The 20,421-nt window shown below is 40.8% G+C and overlaps 3 protein-coding genes across 7 annotated transcripts; 1 reads left to right on the forward strand and 2 right to left on the reverse strand.

The window, feature by feature from the left end:
- Positions 1-284: 284 nt before the first annotated feature.
- Positions 285-4,514, forward strand: LOC116062108 (ninjurin-1-like). The gene is made up of 2 exons (XM_031316653.1): positions 285-467; positions 4,400-4,514. Exons 1-2 carry the CDS (start codon positions 317-319, stop codon positions 4,510-4,512), a joined length of 264 nt encoding a protein of 87 aa, XP_031172513.1. The 5' UTR covers positions 285-316; the 3' UTR covers positions 4,513-4,514.
- Positions 2,066-11,315, reverse strand: LOC116062106 (caspase recruitment domain-containing protein 19-like). 5 transcript variants are annotated; one of them, XM_031316650.2, is made up of 6 exons: positions 11,191-11,315; positions 8,576-8,721; positions 8,247-8,403; positions 7,569-7,637; positions 5,897-5,962; positions 2,066-5,684 (listed from the first exon to the last, which is right to left on the reverse strand). In XM_031316650.2, exons 2-6 carry the CDS (start codon positions 8,657-8,659, stop codon positions 5,569-5,571), a joined length of 492 nt encoding a protein of 163 aa, XP_031172510.1. In that variant the 5' UTR covers positions 8,660-8,721; positions 11,191-11,315; the 3' UTR covers positions 2,066-5,568. The 5 variants fall into 5 exon arrangements, with proteins under 5 accessions (XP_031172510.1, XP_031172508.1, XP_031172509.1 ...); XM_031316648.2 differs by lacking the exon at positions 11,191-11,315 and adding an exon at positions 10,145-10,376; XM_031316649.2 differs by lacking the exon at positions 11,191-11,315 and adding an exon at positions 10,130-10,373.
- On the reverse strand, positions 10,665-15,970 carry LOC116062105 (sushi domain-containing protein 3). The gene is made up of 5 exons (XM_031316647.2): positions 15,407-15,970; positions 13,479-13,673; positions 12,504-12,651; positions 11,661-11,831; positions 10,665-11,539 (listed from the first exon to the last, which is right to left on the reverse strand). The coding sequence occupies exons 1-5, from the start codon at positions 15,489-15,491 to the stop codon at positions 11,209-11,211; spliced, it is 930 nt and encodes a 309-aa protein (XP_031172507.1). The 5' UTR covers positions 15,492-15,970; the 3' UTR covers positions 10,665-11,208.
- Between the last annotated feature and the right edge of the window lie 4,451 nt (positions 15,971-20,421).

Consider the following 20,421-nt stretch of genomic DNA (forward strand, 5'->3'; position numbering starts at 1 on the left):
GTAATACAGCTAAATCTGCTATCCTGCTTTGAGAGACCGAGATATATGAGCAGGAAATTATAGAAGAGTCACAGTATCATCCACTATCAGTGTGTCAGACACACTGCTTTGATTTGATTAAGTCAACAAATAGTGGACTAGAGGGCTCACAGCAACACATATGGTACAATATGCTCAGAGAACAAGAAAATGTGACTGAATGTAATTATTTGAAACCATAGCTAGTGGAAAGCCTTGAACACTGCACGTGCTGACTTGTTCATGTTCACCGATCTGTTACCACTATGCTAATAAGAAGAGTACAGCTGAGAGCATAATGGATGTGGCTCTACTGATGGCCAATGCTTCCCAGCTAAAGGCTGCGCTAGAGCAGGGGCCACGCTTCTCATTATACACCCCCATCATCACCCTAATCAGCATCTCCCTCTTCCTGCAAGTCACAGTCGGGGTCCTGCTCATCTTCATAGGTGAGAAAATAAACAGAGCCCGAGCCCTTTTGGTATAAACCAGAGGTGTCTTTGTCTGGCAAGCTTCACATCTCTCAACCTTCAGCCGTTTGTGTGCATCTCAGCAAGATTCACCAATGTCAAGGCCATTGACTCCTGACAAATAATCCATTACCAGTTTGACTCTAGCTGTAACTATGGCAACAAGAACTGATACCAGGTCAGAGTTCACAAGGTTTTAGTGCTACTGTCAGTCCTTGTGGGAGTGGGTGAAGGAAGGTTACTTTGTTTCTTCGCTGTGTATGTGCGTGTAAATGTGTCAATATGTGTCAGTGCTCATGTTCTATGCATGTCTTGGAGTAAATAGGAAGAAATCAAATCAACTAAATCTAAATGTGCCATCTATTCACACATACAGAGATTACGAGGATGTCTGCATTTAGCAGCCACAGCCCCTCTGTTGGAAAAACAGGTACATTAAGATGGTAAGATGAGTTAGGATGAAAAGTACCAGTACAGGTTAGACTGCAGTACATTTTCCTCTGAAGGACTGAACAGCAGGTCAGTGAACTTTAGCCAGGTCACAATGATTCATTTCTCTAGTAGAAGTAATAAATAAAAGACCGTTTGTCAGTATCCTCTCCATACCTGAAACATAACTAAGTTATCTCTATTGCACTCCTCTCTCAATAGTAATCTATAACCTTAATAATCTAAAAAGAATTTAGAATTAAAAAGTTTAGGCCAAAATTAAACCAAACATTTACAGGGGAGTAAATGTTTGGTTTAATTTTTCCTCTTACTTGAACCTCTCTTTCTATTAATTCTGCAATAGAGATATTGTTTACAAGTTTGAAATTGTGCTGTGTTCACACAAAAATCACAGTAGTTATTAGTAATTAATCATCATTATAATAATCAGTCATATTAACTGTAAAAAGATTTTTGAATCTTAAAGGATCACGTATCAGAAAGAGGGTTGGTCCGCATGTGAGAGTCATCACACAAATTCATGAACTCCTGCCCACTTTTAACCCTCTCCATCCACCAAATCTTCAAGCCACCGTCCCCCCTTCGTTTCCACCAGAATATCAAACACATCTCATTCTCATTTCTCTTTTCATTCTTCTTCATTCATTTTCTTTGACTGTTCTGAACCCCACTGCCCTCTCTGCCCTCCCCCTCTGTCCTCCCCTCCCTCTATCGTTGATCCAGCTCTGTTTAAATGGAGCCAGTGGTGCGTGATGTCAGTGGCCTACATACCACCGACCCCCCAACCCAACCCCACTCTACCCCACCCCAGGCAGATCAGACACACACAGCCGCGGACACCGTTTAACCTTTGGTAATCTCCCACAAACACGTAACATGTCTCTGTGGAGTCACAGTTACTGTATACTCCCACCTACACACACACATTTCCCTGATCACACCTCACTTTTTTGTCATAAGCGGGCCCCTGTGATGATGAAGATGACAACTTTTATTAGATGCTATGTCATTATTACAACATTGATTACTTGTGTTTGGTCATTTTGTTTAGAACAAGGTGTTAACAAGGCACTTAGAAATGAAGCTGTGTAGGAAATACAAGCTTCCCTTGATCAGTTCACTCTTCCCTGTATTGTTCTGTGTGCTTTGAATCAGAAGCTTGTTGTCTTTGTCATAAATGGCTGAATCCACAGCAATAGAGTGACGCCTAACATATAATAACAAGTATTTGGATGTTAAGTTGAAAGTAAATACACTGATTTAAGGACACCACATGTAAACAAGTGATAACACTATATTTTATCAATCATACAAAACAATTATCAGATAGTTTGTTGATTTTATACCATATATGCCCAGTACATTTTTGAAAATGATATTCCACTTGTATGGTACTCATGTAAGTACTAAATTGTACATGGAGTTTATTGTTTTTGCTGACATTAGCTTTGCCACTACTAACTGTTTGGGGTCTCACAGACCCCACTGATGTATGTATAAAAATAACAATAATAATTTCACAATCAACCAGGTTTTTTCTAGAAATCTAAATTAAACTGTTAAAAAAATAACAGTTTGCACAGGGAAAATAAATCATAGATTCCTTTATCCTCATATGCCCTTGACAAAATGAAATATTTTATATTCTGCATTTGTGTGTGATCACTCATGGATATGTTAGCTCCCTGAACCCAGACTTAAGTATATATGGATTTATGGTTGACAGTAAATCTGTGTATAATAAGTTGGCTTGAGTCCCAGAATCAAGTAGACTGCTGATGCTTGATTGGACATTCACCGAGTGTGTTTGTGTGTTGTTTAATTGTATTTCCTGCTTCTGTCTGCAGTTTGATGGAACCTGAACGATGAACAAAAGCATTGGAGGTTGAACATTATGGAAAACTTGGTCACAGGACAGTTTTTATCATAGTGGTAGTCAACGTCTTCATCACAGCCTTTGGAGTTCACAGGCCGAACCGCAGCGACTAACCAAGAACACACACATAGGTATTCTTTGTTTTTGCTGCTCACTATATTCTTTATGCTCACCCTCTTTCTCTGCTCCCCTCTCTCTATACAAACAGGTATTTTCTCTCCTGCCTTACTGTGCAGTTGTCTCCTATAGACGTCCATGTAGTCAGCATGTTTTTGGGCCTCTCCTCCCCTGACTGTACTTCACAATCCCCTACCTGACCTACAAACAAACACACTGACCTCTCCAGGCTCTCAGAGAAATTTCCAACGGAAAACAACTCACAAAATCCAACTACTGTTCATTTACCAGAAAATTATTGTCCTGCATGAAGACAAAACAGCAAACAACAGAAAAACGGCAGTAGTGACAAAAGGGGTCTGGTACGTAAACAATACAACATTTGTTCTCACTGGACAAACAGGAAAGTGTAGACAACTGCAGTCAGGCACATGTGAGGTCACACTGTCTGTCTCCTTTGCTGTCCGAGAGTGACCCTGTGCACTGGCCAGATACAAAAGCACAGTTAAACACACACACACACAAATGCTGACAGCAGAACAGGCTTCCATTTTTAATTGCATTGATGACGTTCAAGCAAGATGTCACGGTTCATTTCCAGACAGCTCAGACCAGGTGGTTTGATGGGTCTGCTGAACAAATGTATGCAAAGCAGGGTGTGCCTCATCTGACTCAAAGCTCCGTCCCACCTCCACAGCTCTTTACCCTTACCAACACATTTGCCCCCAACCACAGGCGTCATGCCTAACATTCAATTATAGCAATGCTTGGTTGTGCCATGACTCTCTCTGTGTTCTGAGCAAAGCTGGAGTGTGACTGTGGTTTTCTGGACCAGCAAATGGTGAGTCAGAGTCAACACAGCGCAGAACTGCTTGTTAAAATGGAAGCCTTAGACTGTGTTTCATCAATGTCACTGAAACCCCAATTAGAGTCCAAGCAAATGCTCATTTTATACACTTCAGTGGTTTAACACAAGGACATAAAAGCAGTTTGAGTTTCACATAACCATCTGCTAAATACCTGAAGAATATTCATGTTCCTATCTAGATCTTCAACATGATTGTGACAAAGCACTTTTCAGATGACAAACCAACGTCACAATCTGATCCTTTTCCTCCTCAACTATCATTGGTAACCGTGGAAACAGCCAGACGAGCCGAGAGCCAGATTGATGACACACACAGCTCCACTCAGAGCAGATCTGGGGACTGATATATATACATAATGTATGTCTATGGCTCCATCTCAGTCCTGAAGTTGAACATGAGCGGCTCTGTGGGGGTCCAACATCACAGGATGCTGATGATCATCGGGGTTGTGTGCGAAGCAGGACTATTAATAGCTCCGTCTTGGGAATGTGGATACCAGTATTCAAACTGAACAATCACCCTGGTGACACTTTCAACCCCCTGTAGCATCTCCTCCTCCCTCCTCTCTCCCATTTGTTGCTCTCTCTCTCTCTTTGCAGAGAAGACAGAGGCGGAAAAGCCAGCTCAGTGCCGCAAATCTCCTGAGATCAGACATCTGAGATATCTGAGTACTGTGTCTGAGATATCTGAGTACTGTGTAAACCATCATTAATGTGGCCATTGTCCTACTGATTCATCATTATAAGAAATACTTGAAAGGGCTTCAAGTGAGTATGAGATGCATTCGGCCTGCACACAAGTCTTTCTTTAGCAGTCAACAGCGTTTAATGTAGCATTTAATTAAGTTGACTCTATTCAATCAATAAGTTTGATTGTCATTATTAATTAATGTGGCTGTCTGTTGCTCTAGTTTGTCATTGCTATAGCACACCAAAACATTTTCCATCATCATGTTTCCCACTTTAGTGCACTGAATGAGGAAGCACTGCCCTCTAGTGTATTTAGTGAAATAAATGTTTTATCGTGTTATCTCCATTTCATGTTCACAGTGCCAGACGCAAACCTACCATCGTGTGATTTTGGTATTTAATGCTTTAGTCAGTAGACTTTTTAACAGTCTCTTTGTTAGGCTACTGTATTAGAAGGCACTGAAAGTGGGTGAGTGGGTGGAAATATATGTCTATGAGAAACTGTAGTGCAGTATATGTTATTCATGCACAGCAGATTCAAGCTACTAACACAGGTGTTTTCACTTATGTTGCCTAAATAGACCTCATGTGTACAAACTGTGCTTGATGGCATCCTCCTCCCTTTTCTGTTGGTTTAGTTGCACCTGTTATGGCAGGACAACTTAACCCTTTAGCACTCATATTAGCACATAGAGTTTGGTGAAATCATGTAATTCCAAGCATAACTCCAGCTAGTTCAACCTGAGGTCTAATCAGCTAGAGGGATTGAAAACACCTGTTTGGGTATGCAGTTACTCATTTTAGCTGATAGGAATCATTAGTTCTGTACACACAATAAATCCAGATCAGACTCATTACATTTTTTTCATGTAAATAGATGTTAGCTGTGGGAATTCAAGACACAGTGACTCACATTAAGGTCAGCTTCAGATATAAAAAAGAAAGTCAATTAGTGCTTACAAATGCGTGACATTTTTAGCTCTCAAAGCGTATGTGAGTTTGGCACAGGAAAGTGGCAATTTTCACAGCTTGTTCTTCTCACAGGGTTACTTCTTAAGCATTTCAGCATCTTAACGGCCTCATTTCTTCTGCTTTCCAACCTCAGCAGAGGAAATGAAAACATTTTTAGCACCTTCACTAAATCTTGCTGCAGAGCAGTGAAGAAACAGACCAGTGCTTCTCAGTGTCTCAATTTCTGTGGGCAGAGAGAGTGGCAACAAAGAGTTTTAAGATATATGGGGAGTGGTTTAGAAATGATAAACACAAACAGAGTATGTTTTAAATATGAAATAAAAGAGTTAGATGGGCTTTGGGTGATTTTTGTACAATTCTTGATATTCAGAAGTCATTTCAAATGCCCAAGGACAAATAAGTCTGAACACTTCTCCATCTTTCTGTATGACTCACCTCCATAATAGTAGAGCATTGCAATACCAGCAGCAAAACTGAAACAGCTCAGGAAGAACATTGGTCCTGCAGAAGGAAAGAGAAGAGATAACAAATAACACCTATAAACAAATGAATATCTGATCAGCTGGTGGGCATACGAAATGTGCATGGGTCAGTGTCTTCCTAATAAATGATATGAACTAAAAAGCTTAGAAAAACTGAAATGTATATATGACACGAGTCAAGAGTCCAAAGCTGCTCTGTGAAAAGAAAGTAACTGTCTTGTTGTTCAAACAAGCTATTGTTGTCTAAACAAACCATCATTTCCTTGTATGACTTATGATTGGGAGTCATCACTGATGACCCATTTCCCTGCTGACACACCTTTGACCCTGTGGATGTGCCCCACACTGTTCAAAGGAATGCATGACAGAGGAAGCTGTTTTGGACGAGGGGTTTACATGTGGGCTTAACTGACCCACAAAGCCAGAGCACTGGATTTAATGGGATGATGAATGGTGAAGCAGTGCAGAGCAGGCAGGGCCCACATTCTGAAGCTCGGGGTTAAAAGGTTCAGCAGACAACTATGTTTGTTAAAGAACAAAGCTTAGTTGGGCTTAATGGGCTTATCTGAAGATCAATGAGGGGGTACAGTGCACCCTGACACACACAAACTGTAAGTCCACCATATTAAAAAAAACTCCCTAGTAGTCATGCTGCAAAATGAAACTTCTAAACTGCAGATTAAAGGCTTGCCAAAGCCCATTAACTACAAATCATTATTACATTACACTACTACCCACAATTTTCCAAAGTTTAAAATGTTTTTTGAGAATGACTTCCTACTTTCCAGGCAGCCACCAGTTTCAGTTTATGCCAGTATAGGATTCAAAATAAAAGTCATTTTGCAAAGACTAGACACCTTCCTTAAACAGGCAATCCACCCAAATACCCATTGTTTGACTCCATTTGGTTGCCTTTTGAAAAAGAACATGAAAAGAGCATACAAACAACAAACAAAAGAACATTCTCTATCCCCTCGTATAAACATGAAACTCCACAGTGCCCATTTGCGTCATCCTCTCAGTTTAAAGTTATGTTATCATCACATTGTAATGCAGTTTTAAAAAGGGGGCATTCAGGTTTGAGAGATGGCTGTTATGGACAGAGCTTATATGCACTTGTAAGCTCTGTTGTCATGGAACCAAATCAAATATAAATCAGTCAAGTTTATAGAAGAACAATCACGAATACAATGTGTTCTTGAATGCACCGGTTATTAGTTAGCATACTAGTTCCTGCTTGCAACTGCATCTCTACTTGATGATAACATACGTTAGTCGACATAAACTTAAAAAAAAAACAAAGCTGACCGACTGCTTGGATTACTTCAAAGTTTAAAGTCTCTACAATGTGATTTCCACATTGTTCTAAAATAAAAAACTGCCTGGAACACAGGTACTCAATCCAACAACATATGGTGTGCTTTGAAAAGTTGTTGACGCGTAATTTAAGGTATACATGGATTGTACATACTTGGCTAAAACGTGTAAATAGCTGTGGTCTTTCTAACACGCAAATAGTAGATTCCTATATATGCAATTTAACTTAAAAATATAAATCAAAAACAGAAAGCTCATATAATGCTCTACTGTACTCGGTAGCAGTGTAAGGTGTTGATTAGATTTACCTCTGTCATTAAGCACATGTCGCTCTGGGTGGATCGCCACATTGTTAGTCCATTTTGGATTGGCCACCTCTAGAACAGAGATTAAAAATGGTTAATGGGTAAACCCCACACTTTAAATAACAGCCTGTGTAATGTCACATCCACTACTTGAACTGTAGTCCAGGCAGCACAGTGGCTTCTCTCTGAATAGGATAAGCCTCCATAAGGCCAGACAGGGCAATTACACAGCAGGGGATCCACTATTATGGGACACCGAGGAAGTTGCTAGTAAGATTTGCCAACCCATCACCTAAAACATATCAGATAAACTGGACAACATAACTTTGAAAACATGAATGAAAAAGTAAGGGGAGCATACATGGATACATGTTTTAATACAAACAACTTGTGTAAGCAGAGAGAAGCTTTTCAGGTTTAAACCACCAACCCACAAGATGTGTTTGAACACTGGCACATGACTATGCCAGATACATATGGATTAATACACATTTGGCATTTTCTGGATGTTGATGTCACTTCCATTTTATTTATTTGGACCTTGACAATATATAAAACCTGCTCCGATTCTGCTGTACCTTTAATTTTATCTCCCCACTAAACTGCTACAAGGCATTTCTGCACTTTCATCTGAAAAATACATTCAGGTGTGACTCTGCTGGACCACATTTTTGTTTTTACCTCTTTGTATGACTCTGGTGGGCAGGCTGGAGTAAACGTCCTCAGCGTGGATGTGAAGTCCTCTGTAGAATTCATAACACGCCTCCTCGCCCTTCCCATGCAGGTGCTTCAACAGCTCAGGCAGCCGCACCCTGGTGGGCACGCTCAGGTTCCTGAACTGCAGGGAGACACATGTTGAATTGAATCACTAAACACACCTGTATACCTGCATACGTTTGTTGCAAGTTCCATTTTTAGTTTTTTTCCAGATTCAAGTGTAAAGACATGATGACTGTCAAAACAGGATGTTTGGTGTTGTTAGAATGATGTCAAATGTTATCTGTAGTGACCATGTGGGCTTCCTTGTCACTGAGTATCTGGGGGTATATCCTGTTCAGCTGCAGCACCAGTCTGTCAACCAGTTCAGTTTCCATCCTCTGGTCCGAGCACAGGAACTGGGCGTCCCTCTGGAGCTGCTCATGGTAATCGTCAATGTCTAGTCAAGAACGATAGAAATGACAACATTAAAGGAGAGACGAGCAAGAGGCAGTGTCAAATAAAATGCACTCTACACTACATATACACTTGAATTCCTTTTTTTCCCTTTCATATTCATAAACGCATCAGTAATCTAAAATTGCATGTACCATTGTGTGGTCAGATCAAAAACGTATGACCCTGTACATTTAGAGCATGTTAAAAAGCTCTAATTGAAGGCCCATATATTTTATGTCAAGTCTTAAGTAGTTTCTTAGTACGCAGCGGGTCTTGGCATCAGTCCTGTTCTGAAAATAAATGACTAAGAGGTTTATTCTCCTGTTGAGAAAGGTGTTTTTGTCCATTTGGCAACACCCTTGCATGAATACCAAGTCAACTGAGTTAGGACGTGCATAAATAACAGACAGATGTTATAATGGAGAGCCTGTGAGGCATACAGTAAATACCAGTTCTTTGTTGACTGTTACAGGAGCTGCATGGTTCAACTCAATGGTTATTTGAGGCTGTATTTTATAGTGATTTTGCCTCCAAATCCCACATTTTCCTGCCAACTCACTGTTGATGTCCTCCCCAGCTCACTACATCTTCATCACTGAGGTGTAAAAGGACACTTGGGTCATAATGACAAAAAGGTGATGAGCATAGAAGCAGATCTCCTATTAAGTGTGTATTAGTAAGTCTTGGTTAAGGGTTACCTCATGACCATTGTTGATCTTTGCCTGTGCATTAATGTGATTCACATCCGTCATTAGGATTTCTGAAAAATGTCCACATTACACAGGCAAATTTGTGCTTGCAACTGATCTTCAACAGCTAGTAGAGATGCAACAATTTTATATCATGTAGATACGAAATTAGAGTTAGTTCTGTTACATTTGTAATCAAGTTTTACTTTTTCTTTATGCAACTAGCAACATCTTTAAACAAGTCAGGCAGAATATCCTGCTATTAAAAAAAAAAAAAAGAGTAGCAAGAGTAGATAAAACTGCCTCATAATGTCAGATTTGAGCCAGTTCTTTATGAAAAAATTGATTCTTAGACAAAACTTCAGATTGGGATGTGACTGACAAAGGAAGGAGCTTCACTGTCCATGTCTTTTTATAAAGGGCTGAGTAGCTCTATTAAATATCATGATGTAAAGATCAAACTGCTGATGATTTATTTATAGGCTTGATATCTGAACAGAAAAGTAGGTAGTTGGCCTTGTAGTTAAGTAACACCCAAATGCTTCCGTCACATGAAGCCAAAATTAATGCATTTCATAACACATTGCTATACAAAACTGTAGATTTTATGCAACAAGTGGCGCACCCACACAGCACAGTAGGCGGTGAGCGATCCCTTCCTAGAAGTCAGCGCGCGAATTGATTTCTGTAAATGATCCAAAACGAGCCAAAACATCTTACCCGTGATTCACAAACCTGTCATACTGACAAACACACAGCGCATGGGACTTGCTCTTTCCGACCGACAGCCTCCCGATAAAACTTCCTGGTCTCCCCGGCGTGACGGTCTCTGCTGTCCAGTTACATCAGCACGCTGCGCCGCCTAGGGCCGCATGACTGACCTCAGGGTGATTATCAGTCCGCAGACAGCGACGGCGGACTGAGCTGACAAGCAGATTACCAGGATATAAGCTTTCTGTTGCAAACAGCAACACAGAGGTGACATTTATCACTTTATTTTATTCCCTTCTTCAATTTATACCAATGTCAATTAGACTATTAGAATAATAATAATAATTATAATAATAATAATAATAATAATAATAATAATAAAAATGTGTTGCCTTTACACACCTGTGTGTAAGCTACATCATTTTACAGTCAAAATCACTGTACTGCTGCTGCCTTTTCATGTTGGCTTGTAAACATTCGGATTGATCTCTCAAAGGGAAATGTACAACATTGCACTCCTCCCATTGCAATACAGTCTCACTCATTATCAGTAGACGTTTTTCATTTATTTACATTCTTTAAAAAAAATTTACACACTGGCATACTGTGCTTTTCAGCTGCTCTCCTTACTAAACAAAGTGGACTTTCCAGGCCTGGATGAGTTTCTCAGACAACTTCCTCAGCTGTCTACAATGTATTGTGAACTAAAAAAACACCTTAATCGTTAACTTTAACCAAAACATAACAATTTGATACGGTTTCTGCAAAGCTCAATTGAGGGCATGAATGTCCCTTGACCTTCTAATTACATGGAGTGTCATCCAACAAGGCTGTCCTGAAAGTGCAATGGCTCCCCTTTTTAGACAGAGGGCAGTGTGCCATTACAGTTTACAAAAGGCACATAATCTGTCTGTCAGATCAGTATGCCTATAGAGCGTTTATACTGTGCAGAGCTGCAGACATTATAATTTCAACAAGACAAGGCATGTTCAGTTATTACGTCCCATAGTCCTCATCGTACAGACCACCATATTTGGCCAGTAAACAAGTTCTTGACTGATGGTATTCACCTCCTGTGTAATGTGTCCTCACACTGAAATAATCCGAATGGAAAAGTCTTTGGCAGGGTTATTATTCCTCGTGTTGAACTCATCTGTGGTTGATGGGTTCACTCCTGACAAACTGCTCTGCTGTCCTCCATGCTGCCACACCACACCAGGCCCCATTGCTGAGATCTGGCAATCTGGGTTCATAGTTTGACTGGAGGACTGAGGAGGTCCGTTGTATTCAGGTGGACCAGAGATCTGTGCAGATTCTAAATTTCGGAGTAAGAGAGGCTGGTTATAGCTGGGGAGAGTAGAAAGCAGAGGAGCGCGGCCATATGTGCAGTCAGCACTATAGGCGAACTGCTGATGACATCTGTGGAGGAAAAGGACAGGAAGTTGTTGTTTCTGCTACTCTGCATGTCTTCAGGGACATTTTGAAAAAACAACTTCTCCCCTTTTTTAACCGTTTAAGCGTAGGTCAGCCCACATCTCACCTGCAGGCTTGCATGTTGTCACACATGGCTGAGTAATCGGTGTCCCACAGTGAAAGCACCTTCTCCTGGGTATTGTTGTTGTTGTTGTTCCTGCCTTTATGGCCGCTGCGAGACCTGCTGTTGTCCTCCTGATGTTGGGCCTGCTCCTCCCAATGCCACATATCTGACTCCCTGTTTAAAAGAATCCATATTAACCTGCAAGTCAGTATTTCAGTTTTTAAATGCATCACAGGAAACTGACTGTTAACTCTCTTCTTTGCTCTTCTGCATCATTTACTTCCAGTAATGGACAGAACTAAGTACATTACCTACAATTGATTTGAGTTATTTCCATTTTATATTATCTTTGCTACTCCATTAATCATCTTAGATTTATCTTGTGACCCTCAGTCCTTATTTTTACTTGAAGGTTCCTTGTGATGTTTTCGACCTCCAGTAGCTATGGAGCTGTTTATCTATGAGTGGGTCCCTGTTTTGTTTATCTCATGCACAAGGACACACATGCATGCGCGCACAGATGGGTGATGTGCACAGTCCTGACAATGGTTTCATATTATTCCACAAAAATATGCAGCAATGTGCCAAGAAGAAGACAGCGAGCCCGTAAACATGGATGTAAACAATGCTGGATTTAAAATACTTTAAAATCGGCTTTGCAAATGTGTTATGAGGAAGGAAATGCTTTCAACACATTTGTTAGAGCTCATGGATACACACAATGCTTTTTATTAAGTAACAGTGACATACATAACTTTTGTTTTCTCCACAAGAAGGACTTGAAATGAATGACTTTTACTTGTGATAAAATACTTTTAGATTGTGGTATTGTTACTTTTAAGTCACCTGTCATGCTTTTTCCTTTTGTCCTCTTTGATGCAGTCGAGCAAACAGCAGGTGATGAAGGCAACAGACATGAAGAAGATTATGGCCAAGCTTACGATGGATGCCAGCACCGCCACACGGAAACCATAGTCCTCATAGGGAGACAGAGCTGGAGTGAGAGAGAAGAAGACTGTTGACTGATTTATCGACTTTATTTCCATGTCATACACTCAACGTATTAGACAACTCCATTCATCATGCTGCAGAATCTGTGTGCAACAATTTCTTATCAGACTCAGGTACACCACAAAACACTGCCACCCTAGGCTTTACGGATAAAGTCGGCCACATAGACGGCTTTAGCACAAGTCTTTCATTATCATTTAACCAGAGGGGATTGGCAAAAATAAAGTCATTTTACATGCCAGCTTGTGACGGAAAGGACAATGAAACATCAATTCCATTTTTTATTTCTTTCAGTTTCACATGAGGCAGCTTCTTCTCTCCCATGAGGATTGATCCTGAAACATAATTAAGATCCTGCTCTCACTTTTTCCACTTGCTCATCAAGAGAGCGGCTAACTGTGCACCTGCTTGAAATTATTCCTCTCTATCTCCATTAGCATTAATAATCTCTTTTAATGAGCTTTATCCCCAAGCAAGAAATTATTTTCTCTTGAATGTGTCCTCACATAATTTAGAAGAATTAATTATTGCAAGCCAAATCATACCTCAAGTGTCTTCATGTAACATTGCCCATAGCCACAATGCCTATCACATAATGTTTTATATATATATATGTATATATATATCCTATCTCTTCAGAATAATGAGCAGACAGACAGTTCAGGGGAAGTTTTGCAGCTGCTGCAATTCTCCCAGTAAAAGCATTTGGAACATTTAAACTGCACACACATATTTGGGTTATAAAGTGTATGAATGAGTGCCATTCTTTTCCACAATAACTGACATATCAAGGACTTAGTTCCTACTCACGTGTACAGTAGTTCTCCCCCACCCATTGGGTGCTGTTGGCGCCCAAGACACACATTAGCTCACTTCCAACCAGTTTGTGTTTGGCTGGGCACTGCAGGGAAATGACTGTGCCCACAGTCGTGCCATTGCCCTGGATGATCCTCTGGGTGCCCAGGACCGGCAGGGGCATGGGTGTGCACTGAGCCTGGTTCTGACCTAAAAAAAAAAAAGCTGACAGTCAGTTGGTGAGGAATCAGATTGTGTGCATCAGAAACAGTGGCTCTGATTGAATTATGTTGCAGATGTTAGATGTGCATTAATCATCAAAAGTTCAGCAAAAGTTTGAATATATTTTATATATATATATTTAATTTATGTGTCTTCAAAAGAAATTTGTTTTCACAGAGATGATCAGACAACTCAGAATTCAAAAGAAGCACAACAACTATTCAGGGTGAACAGTGTGTGAACAACAAAAAAGGATGAAGCACTGCAGATGAGATTCAATGTGGGATGAGACCATCATTCCACAGCTATCAGCACTGAACCCCTGTAGGGCTGCACAGCACAACGCGGCGTGACAAAACACAGCCCCCCTGTAACAGCCTGGTGCTGCGCTGTATCGGATTCTTACAGTATACTGAAGCAGGAAACGTGATAAATCATTAAACAAAAGGCCTGCGAGGCAGTGGAAACACACGGGCCATCTGGAGCCATACTAATCAACCGGTTATCATACAGCACAGCACAGTGCTCAGCATACTACAGGAGGGGAGGTCTCTCACTGTGTCTGCTTAGTACGCCAGCATTCTGGCAAGAAGAACCTCCAACAAAAGAGTATCACTTCATCATGACACAAGCTGTTGGAATGCAAATAAACACAATGACATCAAGTCGGTGATTTCTAACATCAGGACAATATGATTAGGCCCAGGAAAAGTCAAAGCCAGCTTGTTTACTGAGGGAAACCTGCTTCTGGTTTGCACTAAAAAAAACAATGGACTTGTGGCATTGGAGAAAATTTGAAGTGGCCCTCTATATAATTTTTAAATGAAGGAAAACATCCAAGAATCTGACAGGAGCTGTGCACTTGGAGAAACATGTTAACACCACACAAGGGGGTCAAATCACACTAGTTTGTGGTGTCACAGACAGAAAGACAGACATACAGACAAAAAGAAATGAAGCAAGAGAAGTATATGTACATTTTCTTTTTAAAGAATTACACACGCTTCTGTTCAAATTTTACTATGGTGGGCCAGACTCAACAGGGATAAATACTTATATGAAAGCTATTAGCATTAGCTCACCATATTCAAGTTTATGTAACACAAGGATGCACTTCCGATAAATGAGCATCACTTTTATGTAACGCGTGTATGCGTGCGTGTGTGTGTGTGAGCGTGCGTGTGAGATGCTCAGCTGTGCATCGGCGCGAGAAGTTTCTGATGTTAAAGCCTTGCCTCCCTTTTTCACTTCCTCTTTTATGTTTGTTTTAAATTATTAGATCTGTTAGAAAGGTGTGCATGAAGTTCATTAATTTTCCATCTAAACCCCCAGCTGACAGCTTGAATGATGTAAGTGTAGCCTATTTATTAATGCGATTTATGTTTCTTAAATTATTACACACCTATCAATAAAAGTCCGTATGTATCATATTATATAGTATATATGGGAATTGGAATCACAACAAGTGGCCTACAGTAGGCTACTGCAAGTCCCTAAAGCAGCAAGGTAACACATACACAGGGCACCAAGACACACAATGTGGAGATTAGGCTACCTAAATATAAATATGTTTATGTAAAATCCTAAAATACAGGCCTGTATGTTAATAATAGAACTGGACTAAGATATAAGTGAAAGTGCCTTAAACATATCCCCGTCCCACACGCTCAACTCGAGTAGGTCTATGTATTAGACATGGTTCGCGATGGCATCTGTCTTACCTGACTTATTCCGGTCACGGCTGTCATCTTTGTTTGTAAAATCAGTCCTGGACACATCTGCTATTGAAGCTGTTGCTGCTGACATGGTTGTGACAGACAGACGGCCCCCCAGTCCGCGCTTTGGTTGTGCGTAAAGAATGCGCAACGGTGCTGCTCTGTGCCCGGTACAGGGTAAACAAGTCGGGATTCCGTATAGCTGGAGTCGTGCGTGAGCTTCTCCGCGCGATTTAATTCACCTTTCTACCTTCCAGTGAACAGCTTGACATCCACAGAGTGCTCCCACAATGCTTTCTCACCGCAACATTAACGTATACTAATTCCCTGGTCTGGACAGCGCGCTGTGGCTGCTGTCGCGCAAGCGGATGAGCGCTCGAGAGGACGAAGAGAGAATGCAGTGATCGGTCGAGACCTTGTCGACCAAAGAAATAAATGACTTTGTGGATTACATCAGGTCAGGTCAAGTTGGATATCCGAGCTGCGCTTTGTAAGCAGGCTAGTGTCTACGAGTCCACGAGTCTACAGCAGCAATAAACCCGCTCTTGGTGGGCAGGATGTCGCACCGCTGCTCTATTCGAGTCAGGATGTGGTGCTTCAGACAGGGTTGAACACGTGATAAAAAATATATAAAAAAAAAAAAAACAATCAGCGATGTAAACTTCATCTTTAAGGAATATTAAGCCATTTTGCCAATGCACAGCTTACAATCCTGACTCCAGTATCCACATTTCTACAGTTAATATAATAAGTGTTAATAAGTGTTTGAAAGAGAGAGAGTTCCAAATCAAAGAGAGTTGGTTCACAAAGAGATTGGTTGCGTGATTATGTCCAAACTTCACTGAAGATATGCAAGCTAATACCTTCCATCACTAAAATAATACCACCAGCTTCAAAGTATGTGATACAGGATGCTCATTTATAATGCTGGCAAGTTGCGACAGTAGTAGTGCCAAATACAGAGGGAGGAACAGTCAAACTGATAATAGGCTATAATAGAGAAGGATCTTACAAAAGGTGTGACAGGGAAAGACACAATTTCAGTGAAATGAGTACATGGGAATACATTTGACTGTACAATGTCAAAACTGTGGTTTCCCTGTAAATAACCATCATTGTTCCTTAATGTTTCTCTGTCTGATTACATGTCCGGCATCATTTTTTTTCACTTCTCTGTCTGTGTCTAACTGTGTTACAGTTCGGTTAGACTTGTGGTGAAGGTGATAACTGGTGACGTGGATGATGTGAATCATGCAATTGCTTTACTTCTGTTTTACTGACAGGTTTGTTAATAGAATGAGTAACGTGGATGGAAAAAAACACACACACACACACATATACACACACACACACACACACACACACATACAAATAGAGCACAAAAAAAACAATATAAAGGGTTCCTGTTTTCACTTTGCATTCTCGTCTGAAAGCAGCACGTTTCTCTTGTTCAAACTGAATGTCGGCCGTTCTAATGTCATTGAGAATTCTGGGCATGCATGAGACTCTTTCTGCTGTGGGTGATAAGTGTCTCCACAGGCGCAGCCCTGTTCACCTGAGCAAACCCCTACACACCACCTCAGACACAATGGGAGCCTCTGTTCAGACCGCAGTTTGCTTCATTATTCATGAATATATTACCATAACTGATTAAAAGTGTTCATACTTGAGACGTAAGGACTATGTAAATGCTCAAGAGTTGTGTTCATAACTGTCCTAAACTATGATGATTATTGTACCCTCCGTGTTACACTGTTCTTTAGGATACCTTTAGCTAAAGAAACCTTGCCAAGTTATAAGAAGCACAGGTATGTTATGGTTGCCTGGACAAACTCTTCATCAGTCTGTAGGCATTAAACAAGTCTCATAACATTTCAAAATTGCCGTTCAGCTCCCAGTTCTCCCAGATATTGCTGAAAGCAAGCCAGATTCCTTAAATAAACATTTTGTTAAAGGTGCTATATAAAACATTTAGAACATAAACATAGCAACAAACAACTAGTGGAGTAATGGCGTGGTGAGAGCCATATATAGCGCCTTTAAATTAATCAACTGCTGAGTGTCCACAGTTATACCACTTTTGATTCCACAAATTCAGTGCTTAAGAATATTTTTACATAACCTTTCGAGAAGGAAGAAGATAGAGAAAGAGACACAGTGGATGAGGACATTTTGAGAAATTTGTGTGCTTAAAGTGTTTGAGTTTTCTCTTTTAATTTGGAGACGGTTGCTACAGCAACAGTTAATGTGTTCTGGCATAGTCTCAGCGGCTACAGTTTGGACTCTCAGTGCCTTCCACTTTATTCTCTGCCCAGGCTTGTGTGCTCTGTACTCTGTGCAGTCCAATATAAAACCGAGAGGCTTGCTAATTAAGCCCGGGACAGTCAGTGATGCAACGAAAGCAGAAATAGACATTGACCAAAAAGAAGATGCTTTCTGGCTGTTGCAGTTTTATTATTACAGTTTTTGCCGAGTGCTCACACACTGAAATCAAAAGTATGACACAATTATCAAAACCTTACACTCAAGGAGCAAAACATTGGCCCAGATGTGCACCACTATACGCACAATGTCAGCCTCATACTTTTTGCAAAACAATACACACAGTGATTTGCAAAACACTAAACACACTTGTATACATTAGTCACAGAAGTATATCATGATGTCACTTCCTTGCAATTCCAAAGCACTGACAAATGGTCATAAACATGGTTTTGGCCAATAAAGGCTCAGAGAAATTCAAGCCAACATTATCGGTGACCATGCCATTTTCAATAATGTCCATCAGGTCTCTCAGTCAACACTGGCACACATCCTGAAAAGACATCAGGTTCAAATGAAACAACTTTATAAAGTGCCTTTTTAGCAGAATTCAGAGAGGGTCAAACGGCTGCGTCATGAGTATGTGGAGGTATGTATTGTTCACTTTAGCACTGTGATGTTGCATACGGCACACATGACCTTTTTACATGTACATTGACTGTATACTAGATCTATCCTGAACTACACAATCTTGTCTTTCACTGTATTTCAGAGAGTTTTACAGATGGATGCTGAAGAAATCCTGCACAAATCCATATGTAGATGAGGCAGGGTTCAACCTCACAAAAGCAAGTAGGAGAGGCAGAAATATTATTGGCCACAGGGCTATAATTAATGTCCCAGGGCAACATGGGGGTAACATCACCCTTTGCGCTGCCATTACACAGGATGGGGTCCTCCTCTGTCATGCCAATATGGGCCCTTACAACACACCTCACATTCTCGCATTTTTGGACCGATTGCACAACATCGTCACAGCAGTTAACCAAATGCACCAGATGCAATACATTGTCATCTGGGACAATGTGTCATTCCACCGCTCTGCTCTTGCTCAGAACTGGTTTCAACACCATCCACAGTTTACAGTACTATACCTTCCACCATACTCTCCGTTTTTCTGTTTCTACTGTAATTGTAACTTGTACTGGATACAATATTTTATGTTTGTCTGTTGTTGAGCTAACAGTGTTATGCACACTACTGTAGTAGCATGAAAACTGGGACATGTTTTGTTGTGATTCTCCATGTTGACATGTTGACTGATTTGGGTATATGGAGAGAAATACATTATATTTTCCTCAGTCTGCAGCATTGGTCTTGTGTAGGGTTTGGTGAACTTACTGTATATTTGCACTTTCTCTGTGCACTTCATTTACAGTACTCTAATCACTGAGAAGTAGAATTGCTAAAAGAGTTTTAGGTTAGCAACAGCAGTGTGTAACAGGTTCAAACAGAATCATGCCATATGAAACAAAATATGTTTTTATTTAATATAAATTAGTGAATAGTTTTTGCAACAGTGTTTCATTTAGCAAAGGGTCTGAGGTGTTCTGCTATTTGTGTGTGTGGTTGTGCTAATTGTGTGTATAGTGTTTTGAAAAAACGGTCTCTGTTTTCAAAGTAGTGCTTAAGCAATCGGAAAAAAACTGTAACCTGATCCGACAGGAGAAACAGAGAAAACGTAAGGGAGGTGAGACTGGTCAGCTCTGTGTGTCCGCACTGCCCCTGACACAGTGTGACACAGTGGCTCTGCTGGGTGGGGTACCACTCCATCAAACAGCTAATTAAGTAGAGCAGGAGGGGCACCATCTCACACTGCCAACGGGCCCATGTCAACACTGCTGCTCGGACCAGGCCACATATGGCTGCAGGTCTGGGTGGAGGAGACTGAAGGTGCCCTCTCCGAAGTGTCCTTGGTTAGTTCCTAAAGTGATAAAACAAACATCCAGCAAGATTTTACAGTAATTACTAGATTACACTGCATCCACGAGGCAGTTATTTTATTCAAAGGTTTCTTCTACATAGGGGATGAAGAGCTTTGTTCAGTGGGGCCCTGGTATAAGTATGAGTCATCATAAACCTGCAAAACAAACTCTATTTTCAACTGAAACATGAAGTTAAAAAAATAGTGTACTTAAGAATCTCCCAGAAACCATTTAATGTTAATGTCAGGGTATCATTAAGGATGGATTGTCTCTGTACTGCTGAGGAATGCATATGGCTGAAAACCCTTGTATAGAGACTACTTCCAAAATGACACCCACATTCTCTCTTTTCTCTCTCTCTCTCTCTCTCACACACACACACACACACACACACCTGGTGATCTGTCTATAACATCATTAACGCTCGTTTCTCTGTCCTCAGTGTCTGTAATCTCTGAACAAATCACTTGCTTAGGCTGGATTGTGGCCACCAGTGACTGGGCCGCTCCATAAATCTGCACCTCCATACACTCATTGGGAGATAGCGAGAAAAGACAGGAAACGGGTGGTAGGTATGAAGTATGAGACTTTCAGAGGAAATTGAGTTGATCAAGCATTCCTTTGCCACTGACGTGCACAGCTTGCAAGGCATGGGTTACAGAAAATGCACAGCATTTCTCAGACACCAGAGGATGAGGGATACTGTGGCGGGGCTCGGAGGAGAAATTGAGTCAGTTAGGTATACTTTATTTGGTCAGGGATATTTCTTAGTTA

This window comes from Sander lucioperca, chromosome 12 (assembly GCF_008315115.2).
Source record: "Sander lucioperca isolate FBNREF2018 chromosome 12, SLUC_FBN_1.2, whole genome shotgun sequence".
Lineage (NCBI taxonomy): Eukaryota > Metazoa > Chordata > Actinopteri > Perciformes > Percidae > Sander > Sander lucioperca.